This window comes from Anolis sagrei, chromosome 2 (assembly GCF_037176765.1).
Source record: "Anolis sagrei isolate rAnoSag1 chromosome 2, rAnoSag1.mat, whole genome shotgun sequence".
NCBI classification, from domain to species: Eukaryota; Metazoa; Chordata; class Lepidosauria; order Squamata; family Dactyloidae; genus Anolis; species Anolis sagrei.
Genome location: NC_090022.1, coordinates 116,928,202 through 116,949,733, shown reverse-complemented (window position 1 = coordinate 116,949,733; position 21,532 = coordinate 116,928,202). Strand labels below are relative to the sequence as shown.

The window sequence follows — 21,532 nt, the reverse complement described above, 5'->3', positions numbered from 1 at the left end:
TTTCAGAGGATAGGACCTCTTCATCAATATTTTGTTGTTTTTATAGTATAGCATTTGATATGCTAAGCCATGGGCTTTAGTAGACTTCTTTACAGATGCCTGCTTGACACCTTTATATATTTAAGTGTTAAACCCACTGTTCAAGACTCGTATGAGTTATAACTGTTCGTTTAACTTACCCTCTGACCGATCAGCCTTCTGTGGCACTACTGTTCCCAAAGTAATAGTTGTGATGTTTCTGTCTCATCAGCCTGTAGAGGCAACAGATGATGCCTTTTGGGACCAGTTCTGGGCAGATACAGCTACTTCAGTCCAAGATGTCTTTGCTCTAGTTCCTGCTGCAGAAATCAGAGCTGTGAGGGAGGAATCTCCTTCAAATTTGGCTACTTTGTGTTATAAGGTAAGATGTGTTCTTCCCACAGTACTTTTTTCCTGCTGAGATTCAATTATTGAAATGACTGCATAACTGTCCCTGTTTACAAACATGACCAGTTTATTCAGCCATGTCTTTTGAATTCGATGGTTTATTTCCTAAAATTGGTAACAACAGTTAATACATATTTTGGTCACAGTTGAGGGGATGTTTTATGCAATCTTCACCATGTTATTTTCCACCAAAAGATTGCCTCCAAGATTCTTGAGCATACGTTTGCAGTTATTTGTAGATGGAGAACAAGGCAGTGATTATGCTCTGTGAGAAAGTATTGTCCAGTAATCCCATTTGATCTTCAGCTTGCTTGAACTGTTGTTAATTTAAAGATAAGAATCCTTGCTATGGAAGTCTGAGACTTGATAATTTCATGTTTTGTTTGATAATCTAAGATATCTTTTCCTGACGAAAAGGACTGGCAATACATATCCTCAACATGCTTCCTTAAACTACAGTATTCAATGTCTTTCTTAATTCTTGATCGTATGTATCTGCTGCAGAAACATCTATAAGTACTCTAAGTGGAATCAAAATCTTTGGATTTGTTTTTCTTTCCTTGCAGAATACTATTCAAGTCTGATTGACATTGCTAATCCTTTTGAATTTAGCTGTGTTTTCGATGTTTGCTTACCCTGAAGGGTTTTGGTGGTTTGCCTCCATTTCCTCTTCTAGTTTACTATCAACCACAAGTGACAATGAATTAACTGAACTACCTTTCCCTGCCTTGGTACTCTTTGAAACCCTTGGAATTTTGTGCCCCTTATAAATACATTGCATTCCACGGGAGCAATGTTTTTATTATTTTCAGACAAGAGTAAGAGAAATCAGTTCTCAAATAGCTCAAAACATTCTAAGTGAAATTGAGGACTTTCTGTTTCATATTCTGCAATAATGATGCTATAAGAAAATGTAGGCACAGGTTGTTATCGCATTAAAAAAAGGATATTTCTCACTAGCGTTTAGTCCCACTCCCTAGTCCAGAGTTTCTCAAACTGTGCTCCTCCAGGTGTTTTGGACTTCTGCTCCCACAATTCCTAATGGGTGGTAAGCTGGCTGGGATTTCTGGGAAATGAGACCAAAACACCAGAAGAAGCACAGTTTGAGAAACACTGCCCTAGTCAATGGCCTGGAAGAATGTTTATGTCTTGTTGCTCAGAGGGTAAAAATTAGTCTGGGATTTTTTTTTAGTTCTTAGTACAAAATTGTCATGTGTTCTTCAAGGCAATGTATATTGTACTGGTAGAGATGGGAATCTAGATCTTAACAGGCAGTCCCCAAGTAACAAACGTCCGACTTAACAAACAACTCCTAGTTAAGAATGGGGCTGAGACAACAGAAATGAGAGAAATCTTCCCCTTGGAAGGTAAATTCACTCCTGAAAAAGGTGTCATGGGGAAAATGTGTATCTCCAATCCTGGTTTTCACAACAAGCCAAATTTTTCACAATTCAGTTGGGGACAGAAAGTCAGGTGAAATCTTCTGAACAGACAACAAAACAAACACCACAGGAGTAATAATATATAATTGTATTTCTCAGCCGCCTCTCCTTGTGGCTCGAGGCAGATTATAACATCGCTAAAAATACATAATCATCCAAAACAGTCTATAAAATACACATATTAAAACATATTTCTACAAAATATATATTAAAATACATGGAATAAAGATTAAACGCAAGACATAAGTTTAAAATTTGTGATTAAAACTGGCTGGGTAAGCCTGCTGGAAGAGATATGTCTTCAACTGTGATTTAAATTCTGACAGCTCATGTAGCTGTCAGATCTCTTCCAGCAGATCATTCCAGAGTCCTGGAGCAGCTGATGAAAAGATCCTCTGGGTGATCCAATTGGGTTCTGACAGGTTGGAGTAGCCACCCTCCCTGGATGACCTGTTCCTCCAAGAAAGGAGCTGTTACATGGCACACCACAAGGTGCCATTCTACCACCTGGGGCAGCTGATGAAAAGGTCCTCTGGGTGATCCAGTATAGGTACTTTAGTATAGGTGTAATATTTTCACTCCTCGGTGTTCCTGTAACCAATCTAGCTGCCATATTTTGAATGAATTGGAGTTTCCGAACTTGGTACAGAGGTAGCCCAATGTAAAGTGCCTTGCAGAAGTCCAACCATGAGGTTACCAGCACATGCAATACCATCTTAAGGTCCTCTAAGTCTAGGAAGGGGCGCAGCTGGCCTATCAGCCGAAGCTTATAGGAAGTACTCCTAACCGTTGCATCTACTGGGCTGACATTTGGAGAGGAGAACTCCCAAGCTGGAGACACAGTTTTTCTGGGGGGGGGGGGGGGTGTACAGTATAGAATGGGGCACCAGTGCCCAAGAAAGGGAATCGCAGTTCCCAAGTAGGTCAGGTATAAAAGCAGATTATCAGACTACACAGAGAAGCCATTGAAATCCACAAGCATGTGGACAATTTCAACAAAAAGGAGGAAACCATGAAAACGAACAAAATCTAGCTACCAATATTACAAAAAACTCTAAAATCGGGACAGTAAATAAAGAGCAACACCCAAAAAGCAGGGGAATTCCAGACAAGACTCAATCAGGGCCAGCGAACACCTTCCGACAAAGGATTCCCCCAGGCAGGAAGCACCAGTCTTTGAAGCTGCAAGGCCATCCAATGCTAATCAAGGGGGGAGGGGGCGGTAATTGCAACATTCAAGCTGACAAGAGTTCTTTCTTCCATCCTGAACATTCCACAGATATATAAAACTCACTTGCCTAGTTTCCAACAGACCCCTCAACCTCTGAGGATGCCTGCCATAGATGTGGGCGAAATGTCAGGAGAGAATGCTTTTGGAACATGGCCATACAGCCCAGAAAACTCACAACAACCCAGCTATAGTTGCTCTTGCTAGGAATCTAATCCTGGTTTTGCCTCTGTCTACCTTGCTGTTTAAACTGGTTTATGGGGTAAAAGGCCTCTTTTGCATGGTTTGTAAGTCAAAACAGTGTTCTTATGTCAAAACGTCACCCTAGGCCAAGTGAGGATTTGTAAGTTAAAACATACTTATGCTGGGACATTCTTATATAGAGGTTCCACTATATATGATTTTCATCACATAATACTAGATTTATCTCAAAAGGGGAAGTCTCTCATATTGACCAATAAGAATAATATTTGCTTTTATCTGGAATAATTAAAAACAGTTTGTGTTCTCTTCATGCTAAAGCATAGTTTTAATGTAGGCGCCTCCAGCCTGTTTCTTGTGATGAGCCTGTATAGTCAGATAAAGCTCAACACTACTTTTTAATTTGCTGATATACCTAGAGACCTAAATATATGTCCCACCAAACTCACCAATTTATTTTCCAGTACATACTCTTGGTCATGACTCCTTTTTAAGTTATAACTGTTCATCTTGTTAAGAAGGTCAGTTCATCTGCTAAGTAATGTTTTGATTTCCTTTTGTAAAGCAACTGCTTCTGTTCCTAGGATTTTACAAGATTATTTTAAAATTCTGTTTCTGGTCTTTGAACGGGAAAAGGCAAAATAGTGCCAGAGCCTTATTGAAGAAAAGGGACCTTTACCATTTCTCTCTTGAGACTTTGCATTAGTTTTTCAAGAGTATGGAACAAAGAATAATTTTGAAGACGTTTTTGCATCAACTTTTCTTCTTCTGATACCTTTAGGGTGGTTCTGAGAAGTATTAATATATTCAACTATGTTGTAGCCCATCTCAAGCTGTGATGTGAGATCAGTAAGAAGTAAAAAGATGATTATGATGATGGTGGTGGTAGTGGTGATGATGATGATGATGATGATGGAAATTGCAATCCAACAACATCTGGAGAACTGCAGTTTTCATTCCTGGGCACAAAATTGGAAATGGATCTCCCTCCCACACCTAAAAACACATACTCTTTCACATATACATTTCCCAAGCTCTTATGCTTTGAAAAAACGTTCCCTTTAGAGGGATATTCATGTTACATCAAAGAAGGATATTCATGTTACTTCAGCAATAAGAAATAATTTTACTAAAAAAAAATACTATGGCGTGATAACATTGGAATAATGTAGTTTAAAAGTTTTGTTATTTGTGGCAGTTAATTGTGCCTGCATAATAGCAACTTTTATTTCTTTTATCTGGTTTGTTACAGGCCGTGGAAAAACTGGTACAGGGAGCTGAGAGTGGCTGTCATTCTGAGAAGGAAAAGCAAATTGTTCTGAATTGCAGCCGCCTCCTGACCCGCATCCTACCGTATATTTTCGAAGATCCTGACTGGAGAGGTTTCTTCTGGTCGACTGTTCCTGGGGCCGGACGAGGAGGGGTGTGTACCTATTGGATTACAGTAATTCTTTTTTCACAGATGTTGAGGAGCTACAGGGGGCAGTGGCTCTCATTAATCAAAGAGTAATTCTGCTGATTACTCTGAGTCTATTTAACTGTAAGAACCTGAATCTATTTAAGAGCAAGATGGGAGTCCCATATCCTTGACTGTGCATAGCTGCATTCTGTAATTAGGTTTGTTTGGATCCACGTGGGGTTCTCCCATTTAGAAAGGGATTGTTTCAACTGTAACAGAAAATTGATGTGTAAATGTAACAGGTAAGTAGTGAGAAGAATAATTTTCTTTGTCCAGACTTACATCATTTTGTTTTTGATACAGAAAGCAATGAACAGTAGCAAAAGAAGGTTGTGAAGTCCCACCAATTGTTGAATATAATCTTAAAATGAAGATTGTAGGGAACTAGGAGCAATATCATGTGATTCCTTACCACTCTTTATAATAGCCTTCCCTCTACATTGAAACCTCTCCCATCCCATACTCATGTATTCATACGAATCCAAAGGCATTGTGTCCCTAATAGTTGCATTTTCTCATTGCATTTTTAAGCGTTGATGTATTGTCAGTTTTAATACATTCATTGACTGTAGTTGCACCAGTCTTTGCAAGTGTGAACGGATTATCTTCTTGTTTTGTCTAATGCAGAGGTATGTTTTTGTCATAGACAAAAGTTTTATTATTATTATCATCATCATCATCATCATCATCACGTTAGCTGTCTTTTCAGCACCATTGAATTTAATTCTCATTAGTTACATTGTATTAAATAGTGGGGGAAATTATTTTTATTATTTTATTTTTAATTATTTTAAATACAATTTGGAATTATTTTAAATGTATTTAGCATTTTTCTTTCAAGAGTTTTCTTCTGTACTAGCTTTATTGAAATGACCTGGGGTTGTAAGAGCACAACTGTGCTTTCTTTTTCATCTGTTTATGTTGGTGTTTTTTGATCAAGGATTGCTGGAGTATTTTATATAGAGTGTTACTATCAATGTTGGATATGCTGTTGTACAGTAGAATGTGGCTGCACTTCAAATGGGCCTGCCAAAGCGATTGATTGATGCCTACTACTAACCAATTAATCCTTTCAGCCCTTAAGATTCTATTTTTATTTTTCTCTTTAAAAGATGAATGAAAGTGTTTGCAGCCAACCTGTTTTCATTTCTTGTGCCTGTTTCTGCCTTTGGAGTGCTTTTATTGGTTGTTGCCATGTGGCACTAGACAACGTCAGATCAATGCTGGTCATTATTGTAGTCCAGTCTGCTTGCCGGGAGTGAAGGGCTCTGTGTCATACACAAGCAGATACGGGGCTGGCTGTCACAGATAAGCTTCTGTCGCCCTTCTTGCGGGGGACGGGGGGGGGGGGGCGGATCTGCAATCCAAGATGAGCTTTCAGTGGCAGTGCTATAGGCCTACAGAGAAGACATGTGGTTCCCTTGGAAACAGTGGCTCACTTGTGACTGAGGCATCAGAAACAAAATAAAAAGAATAAGGCTTGATTTGAATGCCTGGAAGCTTTGTGGGAGGAGGCTTGTTCTGCCCCAGCAAGCAGAGAGCATCGCCCCCCTGAGTAACCTATGCTTCTTTGTCATGGTCTCTGTGCATCACACTTGAAGTTCTATTCTTTGTTTAAGCTTATTGAATAGGTATTGTAATATAATTGAATTTAAGTCGTCTTGTAATAAGATTATTTGACCTGGAAGACTTGACCCTTTTTTACAGTAATTTATTTTTGTTGCCAGCCTGCATGAATGGCCTTGGAATGGTGCTTTTATTAACAAGATGCATTGTGTTTCATGATGTAAACTCTTTCTTTTTTAATTGGGAAAATTGTATAAATTCTTAAATAATAGCTATTATTTTCATAATTATGATGTAGCTCGCATGTTTTTGGATTGCATGATAGGTAGCAGTCATGTATTCTACCTCCAAAGTGACCAGTCACATTCCCCTAGGAAGTTTATAAATGGGCCACGTAAAGGAGAGGCATTCACGGTTTGTGCTCAACATACAAAACTAGTGGTTTACAAACATAGAGGTTTTCTTAGAGGTTTTCTTTTCAGTTATTAGGACTGTTAGGCATAATCGTATTCTGTCATTTGTATTAACTGTTCCCCTTTATGAACCCTTTAAACATCATTTAGCTGATACGTTTTCTGCATCCAGACTTCATTTTCAGTATGAATGTTTTACACCAATGTATCCTTCTTTCCAGGATTATTTTGAAATAATTTGGGATCTCATAGATTTTGAACAAATGTGTTCTTTTACATTTTCTATAAATCCAAAACAGTTTCTGAAAAGAGTATTTGTACAGGTAAATTCAGGAAGGGGCATAAATATGTTGTGAAATTTTAAAATCCTGGCAGAGATATTAAAAAGAAAAAAAAAGAGTTGCATTGCTATTTACTTGTCAAAGAGAAGTGCTTTAGCAGTACAGTTCTCAATAGCTTGGGAAGCGTGAAAAATGGTAAATAAGCAATGCATGGAAGTGGAAGAAGACAACAGAATAGGAAGGACAAGAGACCTCTTCCAGAAAATTAGAAACATTGGAGGTAAATTTCAGGCAAAAATTGGTATGATAAGAAACAAAGATGGCAGGGACCTAACAGAAGCTGAAGAGATCAAGAGAAGGTGGCGAGACTATACAGAAGATCTGTATAGGAAGGATAATAATATTGAGGATAGTTTTGACGGTGTGGTGAATGAATTAGAACCAGACATCCTGAGGAGTGAGGTTGAATGGGCCTTAAGAAGCATTGCTAACAACAAGGCAACAGGAGACGACGGGATCCCAGCTGAACTGTTTAAAATCTTAAAAGATGATGCTGTCAAGGTGATGCATGCCATTTGCCAGCAAATATGGAAAACACAAGAATGGCCATCAGACTGGAAAAAATCAACTTATATCCCCATACCAAAAAAGGGAAATGCGAAAGACTGCTCCAACTTCCGCACAGTGGCCCTTATTTCTCATGCCAGTAAGGTAATGCTCAAGATCCTGCAAGGAAGACTCCAGCAATACATGGAGCGAGAGTTGCCAGATGTTCAAGCTGGGTTTAGAAAAGGTAGAGGAACGAGAGACCAAATTGCCAATATCCGCTGGGTAATGGAGAAAGGCAGGGAGTTTCAGAAAAACATCTACTTCTGCTTCATTGACTATTCTAAAGCCTTTGACTGTGTGGATCATAATAAATTGTGGCAAGTTCTTGGTGGGATGGGCATCCCAAGCCACCTTGTCTCTCTCCTGAGGAATCTGTACAAGGACCAAGTAGCAACAGTAAGAACTGACCACGGAACAACAGACTGGTTCAAGATTGGGAAAGGCGTACGGCAAGGCTGCATCCTCTCACCCAACCTTTTTAACTTGTATGCAGAACACATCATGCGATGTGCGGGGCTGGATGAATGCAAAGCTGGGGTGAAAATTGCTGGAAGAAACATTAACAACCTCAGATATGCAGATGACACCACTCTGATGGCCGAAAGCGAGGAGGAGCTGAGGAGCCTTTTAATCAAGGTGAAAGAAGAAAGCGCAAAAGCGGGGTTGCAGCTAAACGTCAAAAAAACCAAGATTATGGCAACAAGAATGATTGACAACTGGAAAATAGAGGGAGAAACTGTGGAGGCCATGACAGACTTTGTATTTCTAGGTGCAAAGATTACTGCAGATGCAGACTGTGGCCAGGAAATCAGAAGACGCTTACTTCTTGGGAGGAGAGCAATGTCCAATCTCGATAAAATAGTAAAGAGTAGAGACATCAGACTGGCAACAAAGATCCGCCTAGTCAAAGCCATGGTATTCCCTGTAGTAACCTACGGATGTGAGAGCTGGACCTTAGGGAAGGCTGAGCGAAGGAAGATCGATGCTTTTGAGCTGTGGTGTTGGAGGAAAGTTCTGAGAGTGCCTTGGACTGCGAGAAGATCCAACCAGTCCATCCTCCAGGAAATAAAGCCCGACTGCTCACTGGAGGGAAAGATACTAGAGACAAAGTTGAAGTACTTTGGCCACATCATGAGGAGACAGGAAAGCCTAGAGAAGACAATTATGCTGGGGAAAGTGGAAGGCAAAAGGAAGAGGGGCCGACCAAGGGCAAGATGGATGGATGGCATCCTTGAAGTGACTGGACTGACCTTGAGGGAGCTGGGGGTGGTAACGGCCGACAGGGAGCTCTGGCGTGGGCTGGTCCATGAGGTCACGAAGAGTCGGAGACGACTGAACGAATGAACAACAACAACATCATCTGACATTCCTAGAGTGCTGCTGGCTTTTGCCTGTTAGAACAGAAGCTGGGAGAAAACTTAATTTAATTTTCTGTCACCAAGAAATAGCAGCTGATACGGAAAGAGGAAAATACTAGGGACACAATTGTAGATAAAGTGGTTAGATATAATGTAGAGGTGGTCAAAGTGTGGCCCTGGAGCTGTAAGTAGTCCCAAAGGCATCTGATCCATCCTGTATTTTGGGGGGGGGGGGGGGGTTAGGGTTAGGGGAGAGAGGTGACCAGCCTATTCTTTGAGTCTTTAGGAGCAGATTAAAAGACCCAATCCTTGCATTATATAAACTCTCTATGGCTAGAAAGCTCTTTTTCTTGGATAAATGTTACCACATTTATCCAAGGAAAAAGAACGTTCTGGCTATATAAGCTAGAAAGTTGTACTTCTTATTAATTTCCATGGCCACCTTGAGTTCATGATTGCACGACAAAAATTGTTCATAGCCTGTGGAAGCGGAAAAAGGAAGTTATAAGAATATCAGAGCCATTAGTATGATCATGAAAACAAGTCCATAGTTTTTATGTTATATAGTTCTTATTCATATATGATGCCATCAAACTTTTTATCTACTCGATCCTTTTATTTCAAAACTGCAATTCTTAAGATTCATCTTTCATTCGCCTTGTAATCATTTTTTTTACTCATGAGGCAACTTCATTTCTCCTTGCTTTTTTGGCTTTTGGTTTTTTTTTACTTTCCCCACCCTTTATCTAGCTTCATTGACATGCCAAACTGTACCTGCTGCTTACTGCTAAAAAGCAAAACAAAAACATTGTTTGCTTTAATGTTTCTCTGGAATGAATGTGTATGTTCTGGCAAGAATAATGTAATTTATTTATGATTTGCAGGGAGATGAAGATGATGAAAATGCTAGGCCATTAGCTGAGTCACTGCTTTTAGCCATTGCGGATTTGCTCTTCTGCCCAGAATTCAGTGTTCAAAGTCATCGAAAAAACAATGTGGTAAGTCATATAGTCTTTTGTTTTGATTGTATCCTGACAGGTTTATTCAATAAGGTCCTTCTCAGAATGTCAAGAGAAAATGGTTAAACCTATATTAGATTCTCCATATGTCCTGGAGTAATTCACCCTCTGTCTGAAGTAAGGTGGAGTCTTCAGTGAACAACCTGGTGGTTTCTTTGGTCTCGCTCTCTATCTCTCAGAGATGGAGGGTGCTTACTGTTGGAAATGAAGATTTCTTATTCAGTCAATTAAGTTACTGCTTTGTTCATCTAAGTGTGCTATGCTAACTTTAGAAGACCAAAAATTAGCTTGGTAGAAAATGCTGTGGCACAGATTTCTAACTGGCCAGAAAGGGTATGTTGTGCTTCTGTGCCTTTAACAGAAGTTACCTAAGTTTTTCATGGAATGCAGATAAGCCTGGTCAACTACTATTAGCAGCAGGTCAGGTTGCATTATGACAATGACTCAAGGAACAGGTTCAGATATTGTCAATCATAGTTGTTCTGGAGAGTGGTAATACTTTTGCATTTAGGACAGATATTTTAGAAGAGTTGTTATTCTGATTATGTGTAGTATGATTGACATATTAACTAGTAACTGAATGCTTGGCAAATTACGACTAAAACTAAATATACTAAAGTTCTTCTAGGAAAAGCTAATCTAAATCTTTTGAATTTGTATTTTTTCAGTTATATTCTGGTTTTAGATTCCTTCATACAAACTAAACATTTTACAATAGAATTTATGTCTAATATTTTGTTATTTTTGTTGTAACATATATCATGATATTTCACATTGTGAGCCATTCAGGGGCTTTTAAAATATTACAAGTAATCTTGAGGCCATTTGGTGAAAAGTGAAATAGAATTTTAATAAATAAAAAATACATGCCACAACATTTTTTTTAAAGCCAGCTTGGTTCTTGTGATTTTTATAAGTGAGCTTGCCACTGCCCTTTATAGCTGGTGGTTTTGGTGATCAAGTGTGGCCTTTATGGCTCCTTAAAATACCACAAAGCCTGCTGTCCCACATTGTCAAAATCTGATGACTTTATAGTGAAAACTACTGTAAAATCAAGCAGTGTTCCCTGCCTGAAAACATCCCAAAAAAGGAAAAAAAAGTGGCTGAATCCAAACCAGAAGTAATGTGGCATCATATCTAGGTACATTACGAGTATGTGTGAGTGGGGGTGGTGGTACAGAGACAAAAATGCCCACCCTTTTTGCTTTCTACCCTTTAGCTGTACCTTTATATTAGAAATGATATTTGTCAATGTGTTGTTCTGAGATCTTCTGGCAAAACAACAGAACTGTTGTTTCACAATAATAACTCATATTTACGTAGCTGTTAGTATGACTGAATCTGCCACCTGTATTTTAGTATTTCGTATGATGAATGTGGACACCGTAGTTTTTATATAAGATTTATAGACTTAGAAATGTAAAGCCCTGGGAGAACAGTTTTCCTTAAAACCCATATTTCCTTTAAAAATGGAAAAATTAAAAGTTGGGGGAAAATTGGATTATGGATTATTTTCTTTCATAATCATGGAGAATTGTGTGCTTGCATATTTATTTGTATGTGCTTTCAAGTTGCCTGCCAAATTACAATGAGTCTATGAATCTCATAGAGTTTTGTTAGACAAGGAATATATAGAGATGTTGGTTTCTCAGTTTCTTCCTCTGAAATATAGCCTATAGCCCTTATATTGGAGATTTCTTAACAAGTATTAACCAGAACTCACCCTGCTTTGCTTCCAAGATCAGATGCAACCTGGTGCCTTTAGGTATTTAGGCTCTTCCTTTCCTATGTTTACTCCCTCTAATTATTTCTAAAACATAAGTAAACTAATAGTATCTGATCATTTAAGTTCTTTTATAAGATTCAGTTCTTTATGTCTTCTTGGTGTTATGGAGACCTTCAGAAAACAAAGTAATTTTATTTGGTATCTGTGTTGATGAATTTTCTGTATTTCTTTAATTACTTATTTGCTCTTAATAAACCAGCAAAATCAAAAAGGTTTTTCCGTTTCAGGACCTTGTAGTTGTATTGTAACTTTTTTTAAAAAAAAAATACATAATTAATTTGTAATTAGCATAATTTATTATAGTGTATTAGAAAACCAATGGTAGATCTCAAACAGTGCTGATTAGTGTGTATTTCTCTCTGTATTTTTGTTTGTTTTGGCACTGCATTGTTCCTATTGTCTCCTTCTCCCTCGTCCCTAATACAGTTTCTAAGATGCTGAGGACTAGGTCATGTAGACCAAGCCATAATGTTTGGCCTGCTCTTTTAAATTAATGAGTGTTTCTGATCCATGACAATTTTGTGCTGTTTTCATAAAGGCCAAATAAGAGTTGCCTGGTACAGGTTGTCCAAAGACTGTTATTGGCATGATGGCCTGGTGCTTCTGGCTGATCCATAGCTGGGATGGTGACAGTGTCCCTATTATTGTATCTTAAATCTTTCAATCACTACATTCATTCTTCGAAAGATATCATATCCCATTGTGTCTTGGAGACTAGATGCTGTACAGATTTGTTTGATTAGCATTCTTATTTATATCTTTCACCCTGCAGTTAATACTTGATGCACTGAAATTACCAGAATGTTGGAAGCTCCTGGTGGTGCAGTGGGTTAACTCTTGTGCCAGTAGGACTGCTGACCAAAAGGTCAGCGGTTCAAATCCGGGGAGCAGGGTGAGCTCCCATCTGTCAGCTCCAGCTTCTCATGCAGGGACATGAATGAAGCCTCCCACAGGATGGTAAAACATCCTAATGTCCCCTGGGCAATGTCCTTGCAGACGGCCAGTTCTCTCACACAAGAAGTGACTTGCAGTTTATCAAGTCGCTCCTGACACAAAACAAACAAACAAACAAAAAAACCCCCAAAAACCCAGAATGTAAAAAATTACAGAATTCACATATTGCTCGTTTTTAAAAATTCACCTGGATGAAGATTAATGGAAAGTTGCAAAAATATTTATACTCTCATGTAATGTGTGCATTTTGTTCCACAAGAGTTTTTTATTTAAAATTTTGAGATTTTCTGTCTTTTTATTACTTTTTCTACAGTAAGCCATTTTAGTGTTGCTAAAATGTTGCTGTATTGCTAGAAATGGAATTAAAACTAAAGTTCTGCTCTGTACACTATTTCCCATCATAATTCTGCAAAACTGAATATTTGTAGGCTGAAAAGATGAAAATGCTGTAGGTGTATAGTTATTCTAAGAATTAACGAGAAACACAGTAATAGAGTTGAGACATGGTATAAGCGATAAGTTTTTTTTTGAAGTGCTTTATTCTTTGAACCCAGTTTTATGGGTTAGGGACGAATGCATGGGCCCTTCAGTGCTTGCCATAAAAGAAGTAATTGCTTTGATTTCCGGTATGTGAGTTTGATATGCATTTATCACATATTGTGTGATTTTTTTCTATTTTTTATCTGTGCTGAAGTTATTACTGTAGTGCAAGATATTTAAAAGCTGTGGTCACTTCACTGATAGACATTATATTAAATTGTTATGGTAAAGCACTAGTGCAAACAAACTCTTCTGGCTAATAACAGATGGAACTGTTTTAGCATGTTCGAGAAAGATTTCCAAGAAACTGAGCATGACCTTTTTGTGTAGTTGTTTTATTCCACATGGCTCTGCAAATCTGATTGGTTTACCCCAAACAATCCTTGAGTAGCAGAAATCAGTCAAGTATTGCCTGCATGGAGATATATAACTACATAAAAGTTTCACTGCTTGCAAAATGATGTGGTTCAGTGATGTCTTAGTTGCAGTCTCTCAACTGTTGCACTGTTCTTGTGCTCTGAACCAATGATTTGTGAGGTTTACCATTATATAATGGAAGTTCAGACGTGTTAGGCAAGAACAAGTGTGGGGTCTTTGTGTGCCAGGAAAAGGACAGCACAGAGAATTTTGCTTAATTAAAGCACTGAAAGAACTTGCCTTAAATGATGCCAGGCAACCTTGATTTGAGCATGTTAACCTTTAGCCCAGCATTTTGTACTTTTACTTGGAAAGTTAAAAAAAAAAGATTACAGTGGTTACTTCTCTCCACAGAATTAGAGTAATTTGCCTGGAGTTCAGAAAAGGGAATACTGCTACCATAGGACAAGTGTGGAACAACAATAGATGCATCGAAGTATTTATTTTAATAACATGAGATATAAAGAAAACTCTGTAGAGGGATGGGAAAAGACTTATAACTTCATGCCCTTGAAAACATCCCATCACACAGTATTGTGAAGAAAGTACAATTGAAATTTGGATTTTAGATAAGATATAATAAGATTTAAGATAACTAAAAATAATACCAAGGTACTGTTTTATCAATGCCTTTGACGGGGGAGGGTGGGATCTGCTAAAGAAGTGTATGTCTTCTTCCACAATCCTAGTTGTCCTAGACATGAGACGGTAAAAGGAATTTGGCCTAATAATTTCTTATGTGACTCTGGGTATATAAGTTTATAAAATAGGCATACAAATCAAACATTTGCTGTAAAAAATCGGCATTTGGAAGGCTTGCTAAATAGGTTGATTTTCCTTTTTATGAAGTACAGGTTAGAAGCATTTTCTGCAGAGTCCACTGTAAACACTGCATGTTGTTATTAACATATTTGTGTAAATGGGTGACATTCATATTGCAGGTACCTAAATATTGCAGGTACCTAAATGCGTTTCTAATGCCACCCTGCGACTAGAGACGGGTTTTATGAGAGTGGAGGCCAGGGTGTGGGCGGCCATACTTAACCTCTGGCTCAGACTGTCCCGTGCACCCCTTGGCCTTGCCCCAGTAACCATGGAGGATGACTTCCAATCCACATGGAAGCAGGCGGTAGCATCCAAAATCTCCTCGTTGGGATTTTCTCCAGGTCTACTATTAGCTATGGATTACAATCAAGCCAAAGTACTTATTAAACAACGTATCACAGACACAGAGCGCCAACTAGATCTGGCCTCGGCTCCAACCTTCCTTATCAGTGAAGACAGCAGATACCTTGCCTCCCCTATGGCATATTTAACATACTTAGAGGTTCCTATTCATCGAAGGGCTTTCACCCTGGCCCGATGCATGCTCTCCCATCAGCTGTACTCGAAGGTCGCTACCGGAAGATCCCTTTCCCAGAGAGACTCTGCCCCTGTGACTCGGGTCATGTGGAAACAATAGAACATGTGCTCCTTCAGTGCCCGTTCTACAGGGATCTCCGTGCCAGGCTTATCTTACCTCTGATAGACAAGCACCCAGGCCATTCAGGACAATTTTATACCTCCCTGCTACATGCAGATACTAATTCAGCTACAACCTACAATGTCGCAAAGTTCTGTGCAGCAGCATACAAAATCCGCCAGGGAATGACTAGTTCCAAAAGTCAACTGTGTGTCCAGTAATCTTTTTCCCTGAATCTACAATTTGGTGATGGATCTGGGCATTGTATGTTTTTACCCTGTTTCCCCTTCTGCTCCCTCACCCATATTGTGTTTTTAGTAGTTATATTTATATTTTTAATGTACCAGACATGCCAGGTTTGTATGGAAATGTGACACTATTTCCTGTGCTGGTCAATGACCGAAATAAATGTTTTGATTGGGTGACATTCAGAAACCTTTTACCGTTGCTAATTTTTTCATGATCCCAACGTTGAAGTAAAGGAACCCCATTTAGGGTTGGGACCTATTGTTTAAGAGGCCTTGCGCTAGAGGACAAAGAACAGTTGAGCTATATGCATTTGGTCTATGTATTACTATTAATCTACTGAAATCCATGCCAGGAATAATTGGATTGAAAGACAGAGTATAAGTCTTCTGAATACTTTGGAGTATGTGTCATTCAACTAGGTCCACAAAAATAAAACAAAACACAGCATCATTTCTTGTAGTATAAATTTTGGTATCCACTGTGTACCATATGACCTACTTGTAGGATTCCCTAAGGGGACAATTAAATACATAGTGGTGACTCTGCCTCTCTAATTATTATATAAGGTTAGAAATGTTTATCTGCAATTCTCTTTCTCTCTTGGTATTCATGTAAGATACTTTTAAAGCAGGATACATTTGTTCAGATAGGGTTTGCCTTTGCCTTCCCCTGAACCAGTTCACCTTCAATCAGAAATAACCCGAAGGCACTCAGCAGTAGTTGGAGTATGTGTTGCATTCTAGGGTCTTCATCCTGCCTCAGTCATGAGACACATATATGTGCAACACTTGTGTCTTATGATTTCTGGCTTTCTTTTTACCACAGAAAATTTGCTGAAGAGAAAAAGACTGAATAATCTTTAGTGGCATTGGGAGTCCCCAGTCTTGAACCACCTTCTGTTCTGAATGACTCTCAGGTCTATATCACACTATTCATGAAATCAGCTCCGAAGCTCAGCAGTAGTCTCTGCTGGTGAAGCACCACATGTGTTGCGTGATCGGGCAGCTTCTATGAGCTTTCGTTTTCATTTTGCCTTTCCTGCCTACCTTTCCAGGACACAGCTGAGGATATCCATGCAATTGATAGCTGTGAATACATCTGGGAAGCTGGTGTTGGGTTTGCGCATTCCCCACAACCAAGCTACACCCATGATCTAAACAGGTGAGAATACTGGAGAATAGGCAATAGAGGGGCGATTGTATGATTCAAACGAATTTGGGATGTGAGGGTGATCTGTCTGCAATATTTGTCAATCAATGGGTTGATGCCCCTTTCCTCCCTCACGGCTCCATGAACACCCCTCCTGAAGCTGTGCGCTTGGTGGAAGAGGACAACTATTCCTGACAGAAAGAGTTTATCATTCTTCAGCACTAGGCATCAAAGTGATATTACCATCTCATAAACAATTCTGAGCATGTGTGGAAATCCAGTTGGTCAGATGTTAATGGTATCTTAGATTATGAATCATGAAATTTTGGAATAAGTTTCATGAAAGGGAAGCATTTGTTTCCTATTCAAGTGCACAGTGTGTATGGTGCTTGATAGAATATGAAAGCCAAGTCATCATTAATTTATAAAATGGCACGAGTTGGCAATGCTAATGATGCAAAAGCCATTTCAATGGCTGCATTGTGTTTCAGCATTTACTATCACTGTTCACTTACTGGAACTAGATGCACTCTTGTAATCGGGATGGGGCCAAGCAGGGGGCATCATTGTGACAACTTGACATTTTACTAGCTGCTCATTGTGGCCTGGATAATGTATTTTTGCCCCATGGCTCCTGACAAGTGTGTCTCTCTGTGTGTAAACAGTCCTCCTAAAAATATTTCTTTGATCAGAAAAAGAACTGGTAATGAGAGTGGTTAATGGTAACCTGCATAAGTTTTTCTTGGAAAAAAGTTGAAAAAACTATTAGAACGGAAGTGAGCCAAAGCTTCAGGCCAATGGGATAAATCCAAAACAAATTACCTGCATGTTCCTATAAATGGACCTTCTTCCTTCTTTTTTCAGGACAGAGCTTTTGAAACTCCTGCTGACTTGTTTCTCAGAGGTCATGTACCTGCCCCCCTCCTCAGACAGTGGCAATACTAATCCATGGGTCCAATTCTTTTGCTCCACTGAGAACCGGTGAGCTGTTTGTGTTTGGAGGTTGCTTCTGAGAAAAGGCTAGGTGTAATTCTAGTCTTTTACCTGTTCACCCCTTTCCCCATTTTTTTTGCTGGCTGTTTCAAAAAAAGCTAATTTGTTTCCTGTCACTTCAGTATACTATAGCTTGAATGATAACAGTTGCTTATCTTGAATTCACACATTTTGCCAAGATAATAGGTGTATATTTTTCTCTTCTTCATATTATAAATTGAATTTCATTGTACTTCTGGAATGAATTCTGACTGTTCTGGCCAGTTCTGCTTATTCATTTGCTTTGTAATTCTAGATTCCTGACAAATGCTGCCCCCTAGTGTTAATGCCTTGGATTATCCTTCCTCTCAAGATGGTTTAAGCCAGTGCATTTTAGCTAGATTTCTCCCACTGCCATTCATGTTTTAAAAGAGCCCTTTTTTCAATACTCCCTTTCATTGGTAGTCCCCTAACCATGGAATAGCTTTCCTTGGAGAGTCTGCTGGATGCTTACATCATAATCTTTTCAATGACAGATGAAGTCCTACCCCTTTCTGGGTGTTTCATGACATTTAATTTCACCATAAGACCCTTACAGTTAAATTTTCATTCTTTCATTCTTTATTTTATTACTTGTCATCCATCAAGAATTATTATGTGGACAGTATTCAAAAGAGGCAAATAAAAATTAAAAATTACCATATCAATTGATAAAATTAAAAATATCATTGATAAATTTTTATGTATTGGCATGAGAGCTTTGAGTCCGTCCCCCCCCCCCCCCCCCCCTGGGGGTGAGAAAGGTGGTATATAAATACTGTAAATAAATAAATAAATTTATTATCTGAACTTAAACATTGTCTGCTCAGATTCTTCAAAATTGTCTTTATTCTTAGTAAAGTTGACATTATTATTTCTATTCTAATGACTGTAGTTTTACTCCATTCTCCATATAATGGAAGGGAGCAATGCCACTATAAAATATGGTGTAAAACATATAACCGTCAAAGAAATGTATGTTCTATATTTTGAAATAGTAAGCCCATTTGTTCATTCTCCATGGAAGAGACAGGCTTGCTGGTGTTTATGCTTTTGCCATATTAAAAAAGAAAAAAGAAAAGAAAAGAAAAGAAAGCAGTGCAAGTACTTGTAGTTTCCATAACACAAGGCAATTGTCTTTGGTAAAATAAACCAATGTGAACATGAAAGTGCACAGTATAAATAGATATTATTTTGTGATTTATTGTAATTTGCTTTGAGTGGATTCCTTTTAGAAAGGGATTTAGTATATTTTTAGTACTTTATTCATTGATGGCAACATCACAGTCACTCATACTATATATTCTATAATGAAATAAGAAATGAGATGTTTTTCTGTGTGGCCTTTGTGGCTCATAAAAATGATCTGCCTGCACAAAATGCTTGAAACATACAAGCAAGCATCTTTTGGAAGATACTTTGGGATATTACTCTGTTTACCCAAATGGTAGAATGAATAACCCCAAATAATCAATACCAGAAAAGAACTGTGTTTCCTTTTGACTAATTCATGTTTATTCTGAGGCATGTGAGCTTTATTTTTACTCAGCCGTGAAATAGCTTTAATGGAATGCATATCTTGTAGAAATACTGCTTCTCTTGGAAAAGCTTTTAACACAGCAAGTTTTTTTTTCTGTCCAGTGTACCTTTTTAAGCATGTTGGCTCCTCTTTCAGGCATGCACTACCACTGTTCACTTCCCTCTTGAACATCGTCTGTGCTTATGATCCAGTGGGCTATGGGATTCCTTATAACCACTTGCTGTTCTCGGACTATCGTGAACCCTTAGTGGAGCAGGCAGCCCAAGTCCTGATAGTCACGTTGGACTATGACACTTCCACCAGCTCCAGTCCAACAGTAGATGGCACTACAACTGGCACAGCCATGGATGATATTGATGTGAGTTGCACCCAGTTTTAGCTATGGTGATAGTACTTGAGGGTGCACATATGATAGTGGTGTTTGGGTTTCCTTTCCAGGGAATTTGTAGGGGCATGCCAATAAAAGTGTTTTAGTTTCCCACGGATTTCTGTATAAGTGTATATTATGAGGCAGGAGCACAGATTTACACAGCGTTTATACCTGACCGCCATTAGACAGTTAGGATGCCAGCATCAATGCTTGTCTTTCCCTCAGTTAACTCAGAATAACTGACAAATCATGAAGAATCCCTGACTGTCTGTGGCTTGCCCAGTAGACATATAGATGGAAGTCCTAAGCATAAAGTTCTTTGAAAAATTAAAATCAAACATTGTAGGTAGTCACGCTTCAAAAGATGGGTAGTATTGCTTGGATTTCAAGACATATATAACTTAAACAGTTTGATGGTTTTTTTTAAAACAAGGAAAGTCATATAATAGCAACTTAGAAAAACAAGTTACTGAATCCGCCTGCCTCAAGTCTTGTATTTCCTCAGTCAGATAAGCCCGAGTTGGGTGGAGTCTTGAAGATGAAAATTTTCATCACCTTCTCTCTCATAAAATTAGCATGCTACTTACACACAGCTCGATTTTCTGACTCTTCCTCTGAAGGTCTAGCAAAACAACTGTTTTTTAAAAAGTGTGTGTGTGGGGAGGGGGGGGGGTTAAGAAAATTTCTCTTCCTCTTTGATTTGCAGTCTTCCTGAAATAAACATTTCATGTAGTTTCCTGAAACAGTTTTTCAGATAAAATAATTGGGATTTCTTGGCAGTTGCTTGGAAAAACAGGGGCAAAAGTGGTAGGTGAGAGAGAAGAACTATTTAGCTCTCTCACCCACCTTATTGGTTACTGTCATTTTATGCTCATGTTCTGCTCTCAAACAATTTAATCAAAATAGAAGGCACAGAATCCAACAGTTTCCTTAGTCCTTTCCTTAATTTCCAAGCCATGCTTATCTGCAGTCTCATTATTGAATAAATGAAAGCCCTTGGGGAAACTGATTGTAGGACAGCATATAACAAGTTCCATTTAACAAGTCTGAAGGCAGACAGCAGTATTGATTAATTTTGGAAATGGCTGAGCACACATAAATTATAATATTGAAGCTCTTGTCAGACAGGAATCCTAGGCTAAATGGCAATAATGGAAACTGGTGCCCAACATGCGGAGGTGTTTGAGAGCCAAAGAAATGTATGTTGTGTGCAGATCTGCATAGCAAAACTTCAGCAACCTCCTACAGAGGGAAATCATTTTAGTAAAAAACCAGTGTGGGAAGCAAGAGTTGAATCCTTTCCCTGTATGCTACTTTTTCAGAACACCCAGGGTTCTGCATATGTTTTTATAACTTCAGGAAAAGATTAGATGGAATTGTTGAGCTGGTAGAATATCAGTGCTACTGACAGGAAGGCTGTTGCTTCTTGAGACAGTAGAGTATCTTCCCACTGCTCCTCCATCTTGAATCAGTGTTGAGCTTATTCTCTATAGTTAGCCAAAGTCCTGTTGGGATGTTTGGATTTTTAAAATTTTCATTTCAGCCAATATATAGCTTGAGATCAGTGTAACAATTGTGATTAATTTTAGACCTGAACACTAGCCTCCTGAGACCCCTCATTTCTTCTTAATGCTAAACTAACTTTATTCTGCGCTAATCTGCATGCCAACCGGTTCACCTTAGGCTTTTGTAGTTCTAGCAGAAGTGATTATTTGGGTTTCCTCTGCTTCCTTCCTAGTTGCACTACATCTTGGGATGATGTTCCATACTGTCCAATGGGCAGGGACTGTAGAGACAAAACAAAAAAATTAGTCTGGCCTTTCAAATATTTTAGACTATCACTTGTATAATATATTATCATTGGCTGTTGTGACTAGGGAGCTAAAAATTAAAACATCTGGATGGGTAGTGTTTTCACTTCTACTCTAATCATTAATTTTCTGACCTGTGGTTCATGAACGAATAGTGCAGGACTTTCCTGTATGGACATGTCTTTGGGGACCGATCTCACCACTGATAACTTCATCACACTAGAGGAAAAGTCCACTTAAA

The 21,532-nt window shown here is 38.7% G+C and overlaps 1 protein-coding gene across 1 annotated transcript in view; it reads left to right on the top strand.

The window, feature by feature from the left end:
* Positions 1 to 21,532, top strand: part of HID1 (HID1 domain containing) — a 47,857-nt gene that overhangs the window by 9,869 nt on the left and 16,456 nt on the right. Inside the window, exons 2-7 of the mRNA XM_060764718.2 lie at positions 251 to 400; positions 4,550 to 4,720; positions 9,868 to 9,981; positions 16,465 to 16,571; positions 17,424 to 17,540; positions 19,246 to 19,468. Coding sequence (XP_060620701.2) covers positions 251 to 400; positions 4,550 to 4,720; positions 9,868 to 9,981; positions 16,465 to 16,571; positions 17,424 to 17,540; positions 19,246 to 19,468 — 882 coding nt within the window. The remainder of the gene's footprint in view (positions 1 to 250; positions 401 to 4,549; positions 4,721 to 9,867; positions 9,982 to 16,464; positions 16,572 to 17,423; positions 17,541 to 19,245; positions 19,469 to 21,532) is intronic.